This window comes from Capricornis sumatraensis, chromosome 2 (assembly GCF_032405125.1).
Source record: "Capricornis sumatraensis isolate serow.1 chromosome 2, serow.2, whole genome shotgun sequence".
In the NCBI taxonomy this organism is placed as follows: domain Eukaryota; kingdom Metazoa; phylum Chordata; class Mammalia; order Artiodactyla; family Bovidae; genus Capricornis; species Capricornis sumatraensis.
Window position 1 is genome coordinate 180,003,002 of NC_091070.1, and position 20,716 is coordinate 180,023,717.

Here is a 20,716-nt window from a genome sequence, read left to right on the forward strand (position 1 = left end):
CTTATATACATTTGACCTGGCTCATAATAAAATATACAAGCAATGAGGAATGGAATGGATGACACATGATTTTAAATATCCATTGGCCATTATTTCACATACCTGAAGGGGAAAGTCTTGGGGGGTAACTCTGTAAATTGCTGACCTGCAGATTGCAATGTTTGATGCATGAATTACAAATGCAGTTTCTGTCGCCAAAGATTTCAGCGGGTGGTAAAGCCTGGTGGGAGCTAAGCAGAAGTGTCATCAATTTCCCATCTTCACACCAGTGTTTGTTGAATCTATGTCATTTGTACACAGCACCTGTGGCTATTTTGATATTTAAAAGAGGGCTTTAGGCTTTATAATCAAGAGGCAACCCCCAATTATAAAATAGTTTATTGAAAACCTTATCAGACAGTAAACTTGTGACAGATTGTGGGAGCAACAAAAAGCACACCCCATGTTTGTGAACCACCACCTCAGCAGACTAACTGCATTCCCTTTCCGTAATAATGAGAACAGTTGAAATTGCTCCCAGCCTTCCAGACAGCAACAGGGCAATTGACACCTCTCCCCAGTGGAGGCGAGAGTCAGAACAGCAAATATTAAGGACATCACACCTAGGTTAATAGATGCCCAAACAGAATCATCATGTTCACAACTGAAACACTTAGAGAAGCAAAGCACAGCCCTCAGGCAGATGAAGGATGGAGATAAGCAAACTGATATTTATAATCTTCTTTGAGGGAATAACAAAGGAGAAACCAGAACTGTTTCTTATGAAAAAGTGTGAAGTGAAGTGAAGTCACTCAGTCGTGTCCGACTCTTTGCGACCTCATGGACTGTAGCCTATCAGGCTCCTCCGTCCATGGGATTTTCCAGGCAAGAGTGCTGGAGTGGATTGCCATTTCCTTCTCCAGAGGATCTTCCTAACCCCAGAATCGAACTCAGGTCTCCCGCAGTGCAGGCAGACGTTTTACCGTCTGAGCCACCAGGGAACCATTAGGAAATTGCTGAAAAAAGATTCCCTGCCTACTTTCTCTCTGTGTTCTTCCTATCCAACTGAAAATGCAGCTGACAGCAGTTTTGTTGCATCATTAAGAGGTGAGCATTCTTAAAGCAGTACTGTTACCAAACACCTGGATGTTCAGTCCCATGACAGGTCAGCTGGCAAGGCACATGAAAAAGAAATGTCCCTGGACAAAAAAAAGCATGTTTGCTGATCTGGAACAATGTATGCCTTTGGCTTAACGGGTCCACACTCCCTTATTCTCAGCAGATGACCTAATGTACTCAACTGAGAAAATCTAGGCCAGAGTCCTCAAAATGCGGTCCCTAGATCAGTTCCACAAGTATTACCTAGGAACTTCTTAGAACTACAGATCACCAGCTCTATCCCAAACTCCCAGCTCTATGGTTGGGGTTCAGCAATCTGTTTTTCAGTAAGTTATCCAAGTTATCCTGAATCACTCTAACATTTGGGAACCACTGATCTCCACCGTATATTGTCACCCTGTTTATTTAACTTGTATGCAGAGTACGTCATGAGAAATGCTGGGCTGGAAGAAGCACAAGCTGGAATCAAGATTGCCAGGAGAAATATCAAAACCTCAGATATGCAGATGACACCACCCTTATGGCAGAAGGTGAAGAAGAACTAAAGAGCCTCTTGATGAAAGTGAAAGAAGAGAGTGGAAAAGTTGGCTTAAAGCTCAGCATTCAGAAAACGAAGATCATGGCATCCAGTCCCATCACTTCATGGCAAATGGATGGAGAAACAGTGGAAACAGTGTAAGACTTTATTTTGGGGGGCTCCAATATCACTGCAGGTGGTGACTGCAGCCATGAAATTAAAGACACTCCTTGGAAGGAAAGTTATGACCAACCTAGATAGCATGTTAAAAAGCGGAGGTATTACTTTGACAACCAAGGTCCGTGTAGGCAAGGCTATGGTTTTTCCAGTGGTCATGTATGGATGTGAGAGTTGGACTGTGAAGAAAGCTGAGCGCTGAAGAATTGATGCTTTTGAACTGTGGTGTTTGAGAAGATTCTTGAGAGTCCCTTGGACTGCAAGGAGATCCAGCCAGTCCATCCTAAAGGAGTTCAGTCCTGAGTGTTCATTGGAAGGACTGATGCTGAAGCTGAAACTCCAGTACTTTGGCCACCTCATGTGAAGAGTTGACTCATTGGAAAAGACCCTGATGCTGGGACGGATTGGGAACAGGAGGAGAAGGGGGCGACAGAGGATGAGATGGCTGGATGGCATCACCGACTCGATGGACGTGAGTTTGAGTGAACTCCGGGAGTTGGTTATGGACAAGGAGGCCTGGCATTCTGTGACTCATGGGGTCACAAAGAGTAGGACACGACTAAGCAACTAAACTGAACTGATCTGATCTCCACCTTTGGAAATGAGTTTCTCCTATTTCTCTCCTTGTCATTTCCAATACATTTCTTCTTTTCTGCACTGAATTTACATGTCTCAAAAGAAGAAATTTCTAATATTGTCTAAAGTTCATCTTTCTCTGTGCACCTCCTCCTATATTCTATATCAATTATTGCATTGTGTGTGTGTACCACAACTCACCAATTCACCGACAAGGTGCTGCTAGTGGTAAAGAAACTGCCTGCCAACGCATGATACATAAGAGACTCAGGTTCAACCCCGGGATCAGGAAGATTCCCTGGAGGAGGAAATGGCAACCCACTCCAGTATTTTTACCTCGAGAATCCCATGAACAGAGAAGCCTGGTGTGTTTCAGTCCATGGGGTCACAGAGTCAGACATGACTGAAGCAACTTCCCACGCACAGCACAGAGCATTTCAACTAAATTTTCTAATACATGGGAGAATCGCTCACAGTATTCCTTTATTATTTTTTTCATCTCCAGGGAATCAATAGTAATGTTCTCTCTTTCATTTCTAAAAGTGGTAATTTATGTCTTCTTTTTCTTGGCTAACCTGATCAAAAGTTGATCAAAAGTTTATTGACTTTTACAAAGCACCATCTTTTGATTGCACTAATTTTCTCTATTATTTTCCTGTCTTCAATTGCATTGATTTCTGCTCTAATTTAATCATTATTTTTCTTCTGCTTATTTGAGTCTTAAATTGTTCCTTTTCTTTATAGTTTTCTTACACAGAAGGCTTACTGATTTAGTTCTCTGTTCTTGTCAAATATATACACAAGAAGAGATAGAAACAGATATATAGATAGATATAGGCAGAGAAATAAATTTCCTTTTAAGCAATGCTTTTTGCATTCTATAAATTATAGTAAATATTACTTTTATTTTTACTTAGCTTGAAATACTTTTAATTTTTTCTTGAGATTTCTCTTTGGCTATTTTGGTCTATTATTTATAGTTGGATTTCTAGTCTCTGAATATTTGGAATTTCCCACTTATGTTTCTGTTGTTGATTTCTTATTTAATTCCACTATGTCTGAGAACACAGACCATTTAATTATTTTAAATTTGTTAAACTATGGGTTATAGCCCAGAATAGATGCATCTCGGTGAGCATTCAATGCCATCTTGAGAAGAATACATATTGTGTTGTTATTGGATGAAGTATTCTAAAAACTTCAGTTAAATAAAGTTGATTGATAATGCTGTTCAGGTCAAATATATTTCTAATGATTTTCTCCTTGTTTGGTCTATCAGTTTTCTGCAGTGTTGAAGTCTACAACTTAACAGTGGATTTGTCTATTCTCCTTTCTCTTGCTATATTTAGAGAACTTTTTAAAAGCTTCAAGACATCTCTAGTACGATGTGAGTGTGCTAAGTCACGTCAGTCCTGTCCCACTCTTTGTGACCCTATGGACTGTAGCCTGCCATGCTCCTCTGTCCATGGGATTCTCCAAGCAAGAATGGAGTGGGGCTATGCCATCTTTCAGGGGATCTTCCTGACCCAGGGATCAAAACTGCGTATCTTATGTCTCCTGCATTGGCAGGCAGGTTCTCTACCACTAGCACCACCTGGGAAGCAATATGATAGGCAACCTCCAACTTAGTCCTCAGTGATGCCCACCTCCTTATATTCAGGCCCTTGCACAATTCCTCCCCTACTTGTATGGGCTAGATCTAATGAATAGAATGTGCAAAAGTGATGTGATATGACTAATTTTTTTTTTCTATCAGTCTTTCTCTATCAAAAGCCCTTGTTCCATACGAAGCAAACCGCCATGTCATGAGTAGCCCAACAGAGAGGTCCATATAGCAAAAACTGATGTTTTCAGTCAACAGGCAGTAAGGATATGAACCTGTCAAAAAACTATGTGAGTGAGCTTGGAAGCTGTCCCTCCCACCCAGTCAACCACTGAAATGATGGTATCACTGGTTAGTAACTTGACTCTGGCCTTGTGACAGACCCAGCCAGAGGGACCCAGCTAGATCACAACTAGATTTCTGGCCCACAGAAAATAGAAGATAAAACATGCTTATTATTTTAAGCCATTACATTTGAGGGTTATTTGTTATGCAACAATAGTTGACTAATACATGTAGGGAAAAGGAAACTACATAAAATTACCTCATACTTAAAAGCTAAATAAAAACAAATTTTAAAAATAAAAAATATAATAATCAAAATTGACATATGCAATATAATAGGTTTAACAGCAAATTAAACATAGTTGAAAAGAGAATTAGCAAACCAGAAGCAGACCAAAAGCAATTACAAGAATACAACCCAGAAAGACAAATACCGTTTAAGCATATATGTGTGAAAGACATTAAAAGAAATGGAAGATAAAGAAGTAGATCCAAAATACATTCCAATAGATCCAAAATACAAAGTCCAACAGCAGAGGAGCAAAAGGCTGACAGAGAAAATATTTGAAGAAATAATGGCAAAGAATATTCCAGATCCAATGATAAAAGATACCAAACAACATATTCAAGAAGTCCAGTAAATCTCATGTAGGATAAATAAAAGGAAATCTGCCCATTGACACATCAAAGATGGAGTTCAGAAAACAAGGGTCCCCCACCCCCAATGCAGTGTATTTACACAGTAAAACAATTAGAGCCATTTTCCCAACAACAGTAATGGAAGCCAAAAGGCAAGGGGAAAGTGTTGAACTAAACAGACTGCTACATAATGAAAAAGAAAACACTGTCAAGCATGAGACAAAATAAGGACATTTTCAGAGAAACAAACAGAAAAATGACAGTAAATTGTAAAGGACTTACTTCAAGCAAAAAGGTAAATGATCCCAAACAGAGAGCTAGTGTATTTTGGGGTTAAAAAACAGATAATTAACAATTGCAAACAAGGAAGGCCTAGGAGGCATCAAAGAGTTCTAAGAGCCTCATGGAGGAAAGTTAAAATTAAAGATTTAACTATAGACAGTCAAGGCTGAGTATTGACTTATTTTCCTAATTAGGTTGTGGTGACACTAATAAATTTGGTAGGTCAGTAAACTCCTTGAACTATTAAAAAAAAAAAAAAAAGACCACCAGAGATGTGGCATTGGCCACGTCCCTAGTGTAACCCCAGACTAAAGGTGAAAAGAAGGGGAAAGGCTGGGGAATGTCAGGAAGAACGTACTTTTTCCACTTTTGGATGTGTCTTCCAAGGGTCAAATGCCACTGTCTTGACATTCCTAACCACCTTCTGCCTTCTCACTCAGCCTTCCGTGGGGAGAAGGAGTAATTTAATCTGCACTGGTCTTTCCAGAGGAGAAAGCAGACGTGCACAAGTCAGTCCTTCCTTCCTGCTGCCTCACCCGGGCAGGATTCCACAACTCTTTCACGTTCAAGCTTTACAGAGTCAGAGTCTCTCTCTGAGGACAAGATCTGCCTGCCCAGCCCTAGCACTTCCTATTACTGCATGGTAAGTCTGTATAATTATGGTGTACAGTGTTAGACATCTACTTGCCCACAGACATAGAGTACATATTCCAGTATCAACTTTATCAGTAATAAAGGTAACATCCTGCTTTCATATATGAATTCTTCTTTCATCATATTTCCAAGATGGTTCTAATAACGCAGGTGGTGAAATTCCCCCGGAATCCCCAGCAATAAAAAAATGCATAATGCTGGCTGTTTAGTCAATATTTAACAATAAAATAACGATAATATCAAAATAACCACTAAAGTGCTAGTTACTAAGCTACATACACCAAAAACATTTTCTCTCTCACCACAACTCTGAAAAGTTGTATCATCTCTGTTTATCTCTGTTTATTCATTTGAATTTTTGTGGCATGATGAAATTCACCCAAAAAATAGCAAGATGGATGGTCACCCAACTGGACTCAGGTCCTCACTCTTCCTTTCTCCACAGTAAATAAAAATCACTTTCCTTCTATTCCAGGCCTTTTGCTTGTGATGATGGCCAACTCCCTTTATCCAATGTACTCTCCCTGAACAAAAGCTAAATTTATAGCAATCTTTTCTATTAGGTTAGCCAAAAAGTTTGTACAAGTTTTTCCATAACACCTTATAGAAAAAACCCAAATGAACTTTTTGGCCAACCCAATATTTAACTTTATGTACACTGGATAGTAATTTTTATTTGTTTTCATTCAAATTCCTTCACTAGCTTTAAAGACTTGATCTACAGCATATATTCCCATATCTTTGACACATTTAGAACACCAACCAGGAACTCAAGGTCAGTTTCACCCAGTTACAGCTGTCAAAGCAATTATCAGAGAGGGCATCATATCTTGGGGATTTTTGCTAGTCTAGAACAGAATTCATCAAACTGACTGGCAGGCAAAATCTAGCTTCCTGCCTGTTTACGTAAATAAACTTTTACTGGAGACCAGCTACATTCATTTATGCACTGTCTGTGGCCACGTTCATACTACACTGGTGATGCTGAATAGTCACAACAGAGACTATAAAGCCCACAAGGCCAAAAATATTTACTAACTGGCAAGAAAAGTTTACTGACCCATCATCTAGGCTTGTAGATTGATTCCACATTCTCCGCACTCTAAGTGGTGAGTGTAATTCTTTCCCACACAGGGTTGTAGGCTGCATTCCTTATCTCTAGGACCTTTCATCAAGTGATGGCCCTGATGATATCTGAACCCTACTTTCTCACTTCTAATCAAATGGTCTTTCCATGTAAATTCCTCTGCTAGCAATTCCTCCAGTCTCTAACTATCAATATTCCAAAAGAAATATTTCTAAGGGATGCATAGAAATGCTTTTAGTTGCTTATACTTAAAAAATAAATTTGGAGTCAATGACTGAATACTCTCACACTTTAAAAAGTATCCAGGTAAAAATTTTAAAAAAAGTATCCAGGTGACTGGGAAAAAAAAGACATATTATAAGTTAATTACTCATATGTGGTGCTGGCTGACTGCATGACCAGCTGGATAATGGGTAAATCCTCCGTTTCATTCTAAACTACTGATGCTCAGCCTGAGACTACTGATACTTGAAACATGGTTTCTCATGTTCAAAAGGCTTTAATGGATAATGATCAAGAGAAGAGAAACTAATGTTTGTTGGCTGCCTAACATGTGCTTTTTACTAAACTAGGCATTTTATAGAGATTACCATATCTAATCCTTACAATAGCCCATGAGATTGAGTACAATTCCTCTCTTTGTATGTACTGATGAACACGTTCAACTTAGAGAGGTAAAGAAGCATGCCCAACACGCCAGAGTCTGGATTCAATACTTCTAAGAAAAGAACAATTCCATAACTCCCAAAGGGTCTTTGGGTAAAATGAACTGCAACACTGCAAGGTACATTTTATCCGGACAGTTATTCTAACAGAGAAAGTACCAATGCCCAACGAAACTGGGCTCCTGCTATACTAGTCATCAACTGATCACCTCTTTGCTGTTGGTTTGTGAAGAATTTCCTTCTGGGGAAGAGTCTGGGATAGTAATAAGGACAATCATAGAGCCCGGGAAAGCATGTATTTACCAACATCAGGAAGCATTTCAATATTGTAACAACTGGTACTACCGCACTGGTGCCAACTTGTTGAAATATAAATCCGTGTAGATTTATATTTTAGATTCCAACTCTGTCATAATGTAGAAGCAAACCAAGACTGACCACATAGGCTATGTGACTGAGTAAGCGATGTGGGAGCCACACGCCCATATGAGTTCTCAGTGATTGGTTATGATTATTGTAATGTTAATTCAGCTAAGGAGAAGATGCCAGTTACTGCTTTTCAAATTTGTAACCCATTCCCCTTATAATGTTTTACATGCTTCTCTATCATATATACAGATTGCTTGGTGAACCATTTCGTGCTAGTAACTGTGATACCTGAAGTCTCAGGGATCTAATTCTTACTGTATTTGATAACCATCAGCTAAAAGCTTTCCTGCATCACCCAGTGAGCACATACTGGACTACTCATCAGCACTGCACAGCTCAGTATATGGTCATGGAATGGGGCACACAATAAAGCTCACATATTTTAAGGATTTACGGCAATGATACTGCACAGTGATTTAATGTTTAGTTCTTTTCCTTAAAAAATGACTTTAAAAGTCATTTTAAAAGCTCCATATTATTATAATTTAAAATTATATAAAATATACAGAAAGTATTTTTCATTTGAACAGGACTATGTTATATAAGCAGGCTATTCTTGGGAAAATATTTGGATTATGAAAAGGAAAAAGAAAAATCAGAGAAACTGCTAAATCCTAAATATGTGATAAAAACACATATTTGAAGAAATATCATGGCACAATTTTAACCACAGTCATAAATTATATGTACTTGATTAATGTTTCAACACTAGATTAAAATAGTCTCTTTCACAAACATAGATTCTGCAAAAAGTCTAAGCATCTCCCATTGTACAATTTTCATTCCTCTTTTGATTTACAAAAGTGTTTTCTTTACTATCTAATCATAAACTGAAATTATTAAAGTGAGATTATAGTGAAAAGAAACTAAGAATAATTATATTTTGAGTATAGCAATAAGAATATCTCTTGTCGTTCATATATATAACATAGACAATTTATATATTTTTATATATGTATTTCCTTTAGGTACTTCTATATGATTGTTCTTTTCTAAATTAAACATGTCAACATTCACTGAAGTTAAAAAAAGAAAAAAGGATCATAGGCAGTAATTTTGCTTTCCTAGCCATTAATAAAAATGCATCTTATTCCTTCTTCAACAGGCTCCTCCCAATCTTGAGAAGTAGACAGTATCTCCACTGTTTAAAAGATCTTATTTTGCTATCCAAAGGGAAACAAATTCTGAAAATGTCAAAAGCCTTAGTTATTCCACAGATAACTAACATTTTAGTAACAAGAAAATTGTATCTGGAGTAACCGGAAAATAAAACTTCCAGCTGACATTTACACTGGGGGCTACTCACCACTCCTGGGTTACAGTTGTAATAGCAATGCTTGGCAGTGTCATCAGAGGAAGCGTGGTTGGTCTGGAAATGCCATCTCCCTCAGGTGTCCTTGCCCTTCCGCTCTGTCTTTGAGACAGTGGTGGCAACTGCAAGTTTCCTGAGCAGCACCTTCTTCCCCTCCAGAGGTCGATCCCAAGTGTGTTACTAGAAGAACTGTAGGATTTACTCAAGCTACATTCAAAATAATCTTTAACATTCTAGAGGAACCACAGGGGAAGAAAAAAGAGGAAAAAGAAAATGAGATTCAAATGTTTAAAATGATGCACAACGTAGTAAAATAAGAAACTAAATGATCAAGCTGTCACTCATAAAGTCCTTATTCAGTATCTCACAATCAGAATCTAACACTGACATCAAAAGCTTAAGAGAAGACATATAGGCATGGGGCTAATGCTCAAATTTTAAACATATCAGTTGCATAGTCATGGTGATCTTTAGGACTGTGGATATCTTCTCTTTTTTTAATTATTCTTTTTTTTCTTTCTCTTTTTAAACTTGCTAGAATGAAAGCTATTCACTGAAAATATATTTTGGATATTGATGTTATCGTTCTGCAACATGGAAATAAGCTATACTAGGTAAAGAATAACATTTCTTGCTCAATGTTGTGAAGGAAAAATATTTTCTATCTCAGACCAGGAAGATAATCATAATTGTAGGTGACTGGGTACCTGACTTTTCCTTTTCTCATAAAAGTTCTCCTCAGAGTTGAGGGGGTTTAGGAGTCAATCGGGGGAGGGGGTTAAAAATATAAGAGTTCAGAAAAAAAAAGAATATACTTTATCTGGTCCTGAATTGAACTGCCATATGTTCAATATGTGCCCTAAGGCTGACCTGAAATGAAATACTTGTGAGAAGATAAGGGCATTGAATTATAGCCAACAATAAGAGTTATTCATTCTTCCTATGTCTCTTGGTGACTCTGGTTCCTGGTACTGTGGAGAGTAGAAGACCCAAAAGAGCCTGGTTCACCACTCATACTTGAAAGCGAAAGTGAAAGTGAAGTCACTCAGTCCTGTCCGACTCTGCGACCCCGTGGACTGTAGCCCACCAGGCTCCTCCATCCATGGGATTCTCCAGCCAAGAATACTGGAGTGGGTTGCCATTTCCTTCTCCAGGGGATGAACCTGGGTCTCCCGCATTGCAGGCAGACGCTTTAACCTCTGAGCTAGACAGCAAATGTTGTGGCAATGCAAATAGCCACTGATAGCCACTGGGAGTTTAAAAGTTCTGTCACTCTCCTCTTGTGTCTTAAGCAATAATTGAAGTCCTAACACCAGACCAAGATCTCTCACCTGGAAGTCATTCAGTAGCCCTTAAAAAGACAGGTACTTCCTACTGCCCTTCAAAATAGACTTAGGAGAGCCTGGAACTAGACTGACTTTTTAAACAAACAAACAAACAAACAAAACCACCCACCACTCCTCTACCCATCCCTATACCAGCTCATATAAGAATTAACTCAAGTTCAAGGGCCTAGCTGGGATCATTCAACAAATATTTGTAGCACACATATTAGAATCTTATATAGTCCTAATTTGAGAGGGTACAATAGCGAAAAGCAGCAGGACTTATATTCTAATTATTTACGCTTATCTCATCTATGCAAAGCCACATTTCATGATGAAACTCTGGGCATGCATAGGCCTGACAATTTTCAGGGGCCCAGTTCTCTCCACCTGGATGGGATGTCATCATATTTTTTTTGTTTGACTTAAGGTTTTCAAATACCTCTTATTTAAAATTCAGTAGAACCACAATTCAGTAGCAGGAAGAAGACCAAACAATCTAGAATTCTCCAGAGTTTGAAATATTCTGGAATGTGCCCAGGATTTAACTGTTTAGTAATTAGGACTAGACCACCCTTGGTTTAAACAAGCAAACTGGTTTAGTAACTGATTATATTAAATCTACCATGGCCTGGCACTTACTCACATGTGTGCATGTGCATGTGTGTGTTGGAAATAAGAGCTGAGAAGAAAACATAGCATATATAAGTTTCTTTCTCAAAAGACTAGAGGAAAAAGAAAGTCTTAGAAGAGACGAAGTCTTCCTAAAGAGATTCAAGAACAAACTAAAAGTCAGAACTTTTATATATCAATTTGTTCCAAATATACACATAAAGAAAGTACCAATTATCTGGAAGCCAAAGTCTTCAGCAAATATTTTACCACCTATACAAGAAATACTGTACAAAAGAACAAAATGAGAATGTCACTTAGTTAAACCACAAATCACAATGGTCTTATAATAAAGTTACTGGCTATTTTTTCCTCTTTTAGGAAAGTAAATAGTATCAACCAGGTATAAGTGCAGTGAATAAACTAAATGGGTACTTATACGATACTTATTTGAAAGGTAACAAAGTCACCACCTACCACAAAAATATCTCCCGTACTGACTTGTGAACATACTTGAAATAGAGATTTGGAGTCACTCTTTGAGTTTTAAGAATGTTTTCTAAAGACTTCAATTAATGTGAAAATGCATTACCACAAAAGAACATAATGGAATAGACTTTTAGAAATTGTTAAATGTTGAAAACATTAACATTGTTTTACAAACACTTCATTTACCCGTGTTGCATTATCAATATGATTATCTCAAACTAATTCATACTCATAATACTGTCCCCAATTTGCTAACACCCTCAAAGGCAAAATCTAATTCTGTCAATTCTAAACTACTGAATTTGTGATCCTGGATTTCTTTTCCTATTTTAACCAGCATAATATTGGCTGACTGTATCATTTATCAGATCAAAGATCTGCAGAGGAAAAAAACATTAATTTGAATGTTACTTCTGGAAATCACACTGTTCCCTGACCTTCTCAGAGTTCATTCCTTCAACGTTCATACGTCTTCACTGTCCATATGTCATCTCTTCATGTCATCCTTCTATAAACACTTATAGTCATCATCCAATTATTCTTTCCCCCCACCCCCGACTGACTTCATTTTTCTGTACAGCTCTTATTATAGCTGGAATTATTTTATAATTTATTGATTTATTTATGCCCTCCCCTCTGTAATATAAACTTCAAAGGGACAAGAACGCTAACCCCTAGAACTAACCAGTGTTTGGTGCATAAGAGGGGCTAAATAATATCAAGTGAACATTTAAATCACTGAGTTACTGTTTGCTGAGCTGAAATAACTAAGAATATAATAAAACATCCTTGACTTAAGGGTAAATCTTTCTTCAGAGTGTGGCATATAAAACATAGTATCTGCCAAGTTGCTTTCATTGTTAGGGAAGAGATACTGTGTGTAACATCTGATATGATCTTCTGTACTATATTCGAAAAGTTGAGGTACATGGTAAAAAGTTTTAGATTATTACTGTTTACTAGAAATAAAGAACAAGCCACAAATGGGAGCTAAATGTATAATTAAAAAAAAGAGATATGAAATTACCTTTAATAATGTATTTTACTTAGCCTAGATTGTCCAAAATATTGACATTTCAATATGTAATCTATATCAAAAATTACTAATGACATATTTTATACTCTTTTCTATCTGTACTGTTATGAATTCAAGATCCAAAATGTATTTCACATTTACAGCACCTCCCCATTCACACTAGTGCTTCAGAGTCACATGTGGCTAATGGCTACCATGTTGGACAGTGCAAATCTAGGTAAAAACAATCCACTCTAGGTGGGGTTTGTATTCTTCAAACATGCATTTCTTTCCTGCACATTCTTCTGAGAAAACTTCCTTGTCTTTTGATGGTGTCAACCATTACCTCAGAGAGGATTAGGATAATCACTGCAATGATAGAATGAAAAGAAAAAAAATTGATCATCCTTTACAGACAGACTGTATTGCTTAGTTTTGCTCTCCCAAAGAAACAGAATCTAAAGCATACTTAATACAAATAGTACTATGGGAAAATCCCAGGGTTTAAGAGACACAAATGGAGGATTAATCAATTGAAAGCAAAAAAGATAATCTCAGCTGACCAAGATGCAAAGCTATTGAAAATAATGTCTATAGACGTCTTCACTTCTTCAAAGGACCCAGAGCAGGGCTTCTCAAATATAATGTACATATCTGGTCTCCCTGGGAACTTGTTAATACAGAGTTTGATCTATAGGTCTAAGGTATGGTTCTGAGATTTTGCATTTCTAATAAATCCACAAGTGATGCTAGCCCTGCTGGTCTGAGGACCACACTGAGCAGTTAAGGCCTAGAAGATGTATACCTCACAAATTTCTTCTTAATACAAACAGCTGTCAAAGACCCCACCTCAAGAGGTGACTCAAGGACTAGCTATACATGGATAAAAATGTACAAGAAAGTCATCAAGAAATGGTGAAAAGAAAAATTTCCAGACTGGTATTTTGTAAATAAAAACCACAAAGCTCAAACTGAGCCTATTTCCAAGCCGCAACGAGTGTGGTATGCCTGCTGTCTACCTTGCAGAGTTCTGGGTCCAAGGGCTGGTAACGCCCAGTGTCATAGAAATACCTAGTGACAGAGTGGTACTTCTAAACAACCTTACCGGCCCTTAGAACAGAATTATGGAGTGCCTTCTTCATTAGGCAGACAAAGAGTGGGTACTCGGCAATTCTATGACTTCTGGAACTTACATCATCAGCCGTCACTGTCATCACACTCCTGCTTTTCTTCATTATAGAGGTGAAAAACAGTCCCTCTCAGGACGTCTGTTATTCAGGGCAGCTTTGCTGTCAATTTTTAAGACCTACAGGGGAAAAAGACACGCACAAAAAAATTAAATACAAATACATGGTATTCTCTGCACTAACATCTGAAGGTATACAATGCATGTGGATAAACAAATATCACAATTTACCAAGCTAACTAAAGCTGAGCTGTGAGAAAAGAGGTTCACAACATGCAAAAGTTCAAGACAAAGCTATCTAAAGGGAGAGAAAATGAATAGCGGGTAATAATTAGGCTCCCAAACTATCAATGATCTTTAAGACTATAGAAATACTAGGTTTTAGTGAAAGGCTTTATACTTATGAATTATCTTCCCAAGCAATATTTCATTTGATCTCCATAACAATCTGTGAAATGGTTTTCATCTTTTTTTAATAATGAGAGAATATAGGATCAGAAAATTGATTTGGCCAAAGTAACACATCTAAAACTAGAAAAGAAATGGCAACCGACTTTAGTATTCTTACCTGGAAAATCCCATGGACAGAGGAGCCTGGTGGGCTACAGTCCATGGGATTGCAAGAGTTGGACACGACTTAGTGACTAAACCACCAACACAGTTAAAACATAGCAGATTTAGAATTTAAGGTATATGATCCATTGATGCATGCATGCATGCATGCTAAGTCACTTCAGTTGTGTCTAACTCTTTGAGACCCTATGGACTGTGGCCCACCAGGCTTCTCAGTCCATAGGATTCTCCAGACAGGAATACTGGAGTGGGTTGCCATTTCCTTCTCCATGATCCACTGATGCTATTGTCAATAAAAAAGAAAACTAAACCAATACAAAACATATGCGTGACCAGAAAAATCTTAATTTCAATGTTACCATTAGCTTAAACTTCTTATATGTACATATGCAGATACTCATCACAGAAACTTTACCAACCAAGAGGTAGAAAGAGCGAGAATTTCCTGGTTTAAATCACACAAACTTGGCCATTCTGAAGCAGACACTGCAGTTCATGACATTTGTTTTGTGTAGATCACTAGAATTCATTTCAGAAACAAAGAACCTCAATAACATTTCCAAAATTTAAGGGTGCACCCTACTTGTACAAACTCTAGAGGAAAAAGAGTCACTGGTTTATAAATATGCAAACTCAGGCTATTAAAACAGGCCAAAATTTAAAGTTCAGACATACAATAGTCTAAAAAAGAATATGAAGAGTTTTGACTTTGCAGAATTGAACTGGAAAAGATACACTGCAGAAATCATTGAATCAAAAAATATTGGTCCAGACAGTGGATTCTCAAATCTTAATATCAAAAACCTCCAACTTTTGTGTGTTTAAGATTTTCTATAAGAAAAAAGTTTAAAAAATAAATATAATTTTTAGTAATAAAAAAACACCTTCATCAACGCTGAGATCCAGAAGCTCCTATGTTTTCTTACTTTGTACATTTAAAACCCTTAATACATGCTGGATTTGAAATGTCTGCTTCTCGAACATGAAGATATATATAGATTAACAGAGTGATGGAACTGTAGCTATGTGACTAGGAATACTAAGTAGTGGCATTGTACCATCACCCAGGAAACCAGGGTTGAATTTCTCACACATAATTTGACTATATTATGCAGAAGTTGGCAGCAAAACTGACAGAGTAGATAAGAGAGTGGGGGAGGGAGAAACTTCACCTTTGCAAGTCTTCTAGGGAGAGAACCCCACAGGCTTTTCAGGTGTTCAATTCAATATGACAAGGAAAAGAATTTCCCCATCAATACCAAGGAATGATTACAATTATTGAGCTTTTCTAACACTGACCAAAGAGGAACAAGCAGAAATTTAGAGCTCTTACTCAAAACCTGCTTGAAACCTAGCAAAGGTCAACAAATAACAGAAATATTTTATCTCTGTTATAGTCAATCTTGAGTGCCTCTCTGAGGCAGAACCTGAAAAAAAAATGTTTATACCCCTATGTTAAAAGAAAAAAGCAAGATTCAAGATGGAAGTTTTATATATAGGATATAAAATCAGACATACCCAATGATTATAATTCTCAAAAATATAAGCATAGAAAAATATTAAAGAAGCTGTGTAATGCTGCAACAGTGAACATTATATAAGAGGCACAGATATTTTTCTTTCTTTTCCATATTTTCCAAATTTTTGTGATACTCTTTTCCAAGCCAAAAAAGTGATCCATTTTGCTTGGCAGGAAATATACTTAAAAATAGGATAAAACAGCACAACTGGAATAGAAATTCTGAGGCTGTCTTCAGCAGGAAGGAACTGTGATCAAGCTTCGCCAGCAGAAATGAAGGTAAGACCTTAGCTATATTTTCTTAGAAGTGAGCAAAGCTATGATAGGACCCAAATGAAGCTCAATGCAAATACGACTCTTAAGAATTTTAGGTCTAGTCAGGCAAGAAAGACTTACATCTATTAAATATGCACTTAATAGGTTCTCAAAAATATTTGTAAAATCAGTGAATCAAAGGATATAATTAAATATTAAAATCTTTGGGTTTCTGGAAAATAAATGAGGTTTTCTTTTAGCCTTAAATAATGAGTAGAATTTGTTTAGCAGAGATAGTGGAAAAAAATATGTTGTGCAAAAATATGGGAAGGAATCTAATGTACTAAGACTGTGACTATGCGAGAAGATGCCATGCTAAGGAAGTTTATGACAGGCAGAAAGACAACATGTTCCAGGGTAACATCAGTAGATTTGGGGCATGCAAGAGTATTTTTGTGAGGTCTTAGCCATGAAAATGAACTTATGTTTTATAACACTCTGATTGTGAAAGCTGACTGGACAGATTCATGTGCCTTCAACTGGGAGCATATCCTGGCTAGGAAAAAGCAAGATCTCAAGTTACAAAAGTTACAAGGCAGTTTTTCAAATATCCTACATATAAAATATATTACTTTTACATTCAGAAATAAAAACCAGCACTTGTTACAAGAAATAAGATAAACGAGGGAAGAAGAGATTATTTTTTAGGTAGTTTACATTTGTCTCCTTGAGATCCACTCCAATACCTTTTCCATCTTGGTTGTGTCACAGGAGGCTGGTCCTCACAGACTGAGTCCATGGGCTCTCTAGCTGTCTGACTCCTGAGAAGTACAGCAGGAAGGCAGGAGGAAAGAAAAGGTCCTCTCTACTGGCCAGGGTGCAATAGTAATGAAAGCCCTTTCTATAGATCACAGCCCCTATAATCACCCATCTCTAAGGAGACAGGTTTCCCTAATTTCCATTAACTACTGCTTCCACTTCACCTTTCAAACATAAAGCTGATGGCAGCTTTCCACTGTGGCTATTCTTATAGTGCTTGGTTATCCCTTTGGGCCATCCTCAACCCTGTCCACACCTTTTGTAAATAGTGCGTGCATGCAAAGTTGTTTCAGTAGTATCCAACTCTTGGGAACCCTATGGACCATAGCCCGCCAGGCTCCTCCGTCCATGGGATTCCCAAGCAAGAATACTGGAGTAGGTTGCCATTTCCTACTCCATTGTAAATAGGACCTCCATTAAATTTTCTTTCATTCCCTGTGGGAGTGCAATCTATTTCCTATAGAGACCCTGACTGAAAACAGATTTGTCCAAAAACTTTACAAAGCCAGAGGGCTAGTTTAAAATATACCCCCTCAGTGCATAGTACAGTGGCTGACACAAAGAAGGGTCTCAACAAACAACCATTAGAGAATGAGTAAGAAAAATCTAGTTGGAGTTTTAGAATGGTTTTATGGCTTTTAGAAAAGAAGGTCAGCAGGCAAAATTTCAAGTAAGGCAGAAATAGTTCTATGTCATCACTCATGGGTGGCAATAGTAGTTCTGTTTGGGAAATCAGAGAAATGTTATGTTTAATACTACACTGTTATATTACTGTATTATATTATTGCTATATAATATTAATGTGCTATGCTTAGTTGCTCAGTCATGTCTGACTCTTTGCGACCCCATGGACTGTAGCCCACCAGACTCCTCTATCCATCCAAGGGGATTCTCCAGGCAAGAATACTGGAGCAAGTTACATGCCTTCGTCCAGGGGATCTTCCCAACCCAGGGATCGAATCCAGGTCTCCTGCATTACAGGCAGATTCTTTACTGTATGAGCCACCAAGGAAGCCCATTTATTGATAACATACAATATAACTTAGCATTACATTATATATTAGATACATTATAAAATAGAAAAATAGAGATTATAAGTGCCATGTTATTGCTGATTGCAACAAACTGGAAAATTCTTCAAGAGATGGGAATACCAGATCACCTGACCTGCCTCCTGAGAAATCTGAATGCAGGTCAAGAAGCAACAGTTAGAACCTGACATGGAACAACAGACTGGTTCCAAACAGGGAAAGGAGTAAGTCAAGGCTGTATATTTTCACCCTGTTTATTTAACTTAAACGCAGAGTACATCACAAGAAATGCTGGGCTGGATGAAGCACAAGCTGGAATCAAGATTGCCGGGAGAAATATCAATAACCTCAGGTATGCAGATGACACCACACTTACTGCAGAAAGCGAAGAACTAAAGAGCCTCTTGATGAAAGTGAAAGAGGAGAGTGAAAAAGTTGGTTTAAAACTCAACATTCAGAAAACTAAGGTCATGGCATCTGGTCCCATCACTTCATGGCAAATAGATGGGGAAACAGTGGAAACAGTGTCAGACTTTATTTTTGGGGGCTCCAAAATCACTGCAGATGGTGACTGCAGCCATGAGATTAAAAGACGCTTACTCCTTGGAAGAAAAGCTATGACCAACCTAGACAGCATATTGAAAAGCAGAGACATTACTTTGCCAACACAGATCCATCTAGTCAAAGCTATGGTTTTTCCAGGAGTCATGTACGGATTTGAGAGTTGAGACTATAAAGAAAGCTGAGCACCGAAGAATTGATGCTTTTGAACTGTGGTGTTGGAGAAGATTCCTGAGAGTCCTTTGGACAGGAAGGAGATCCAACAAGTCCATCCTAAAGGAAATCATTCCTGAATATTCATTGGAAGGACTGATGTTGAAGCTGAAACTCCAATACTTTGGCCACCTGATGTGAAGAACTGACTCACTGGAAAAGACCCTGATGCTGGGAAAGATTGAAGGCGGGAGGAGAAGGGGACAACAGAGTATGAGATGGTTGGATGGCCTCACTGACTCAATGGATATGAGTTTGAGTAAGCTCCGGAAGTTGGTAATGGACAGGGAAGCCTGGAGTGCTGCAGTCCATGGGGTTGCAAAGAGTCGGACACGATTGAGCAACTGAACTGAACTGAACTGAGTGTCAGTTGCCTATCCTTTGGACTAACATGGATAGAGAATTCATCTTGTGCCAGTTTATGCACTACACATATAGGAGTCCAACTGTTTCTCATTAGAGCCACCCACCAAATGAGGTGGGCACAACTATTATGATAGGTGAGGGAATAAAGGCTCAGAGCAGTAATGAAATACTCACAGAGTCACACACTCTGTTGTTTCAGACTAAGACATTATTTCTAAGCTAAGCCTCTTCACCAATCACTATGCAACTGATTGGGGGCTTATTCACATCTTTTCAAGGTAGAAAAGTGATTTTTATTTCTTTTTCTGATGTTGGACTACAAATTAAGTTGATCAGTTTTTAGAATCATGCTCCCTAATCATGTTAGAACAAAAAAGAGTAATTTTTAAAAGATACTGACATTTTATAAGGCCTCAAATTTAAGGCAAATGTAATCAGAGAGAAGTCAAGTTCTCCTAATCTGAAACTATTCTTCTGTTAGCAAAATTTGCTTCTCAATACACAGAATGCCATATGCTTCATTAAAACAAAGTATTTCTAAGAATTCCTAAAGTTATGAGCAAGTATGATGACAATAAATTCCATATTGGCATGTATAAATAGTTTTCCTGTAGTTTTATCTTTCACCACTTAAGTGGTGCTTTTAAACATATTAATCTTTCACAACATTCTGTTATTTTTCTAAGACTATAGTATTCATCATATAATTATGTTATTTCCTTCTTTTCTACAGAGATATAAAATCTAAAACAAGGGAGAAGACACCGACTGATACCGCTATCATGTAAATTTCTCTTTCAGCAGTTCTCAGTTACCAGTAGTAATTCTTGATTGGTAGAAATCTCAATAAATAATGGTAGTCATTCTAAAACCCTGCTTTATGGATATAAACCATATATGAAATGACCAAACCTTGAGGAAATGAAAAAAATAGTGTAGTGCTTTGAGTTTCGAATAAAGTTATCTTTTTCAGTTTAAAGATTTCTCTTTATTCTGAGACGATAGTCAAAGGAGTTTAATTTTGTTTTTTGTGTAATTGATCTATGGAACATTTTGTACATGTTTTCATTTTTCTCCAATAACTGCTTTCCATCTGCAATGTTAAATCTACATCCTCTTCCTTAACAACAGTTCAAATTGAGTACCTAACTTATAACTAACGGCTTTACACCACATCTCCTTCCCTTTTCTCAGTTCAGTGTTCAGGAGCTGGGGAGCTACTCAGTGGCCAGTGTGTAGGACTTAGATTGGGAAGAGGGAATAGTCTATTCTTTTATTCCTTCTCTCCCCTCTCTTCTTATAGGTTCTACGTGCTTCCACACTACAGCGGAGTGGAAGAGTTAATTAAAACAAGAAAGCCCTGTTATATAACTGGGCATTTAGTTGCAGTCCTCTGTTGAGTGCCACTGCTTCTCTAACAAAAAGAGA

The 20,716-nt window shown here is 37.7% G+C and overlaps 1 protein-coding gene across 1 annotated transcript in view; it reads right to left on the reverse strand.

Moving 5' to 3' along the window:
* The window catches only part of PDE4B (phosphodiesterase 4B), a 533,353-nt gene extending 519,353 nt beyond the window's left edge, over positions 1-14,000 (reverse strand). The window contains exons 1-2 of the mRNA XM_068964819.1: positions 13,959-14,000; positions 9,319-9,557 (exon numbers count right to left, since the gene is read on the reverse strand). Of these exons, the coding sequence (XP_068820920.1) occupies positions 9,319-9,557; positions 13,959-14,000 (281 nt within the window). The remainder of the gene's footprint in view (positions 1-9,318; positions 9,558-13,958) is intronic.
* Positions 14,001-20,716: the final 6,716 nt, after the last annotated feature.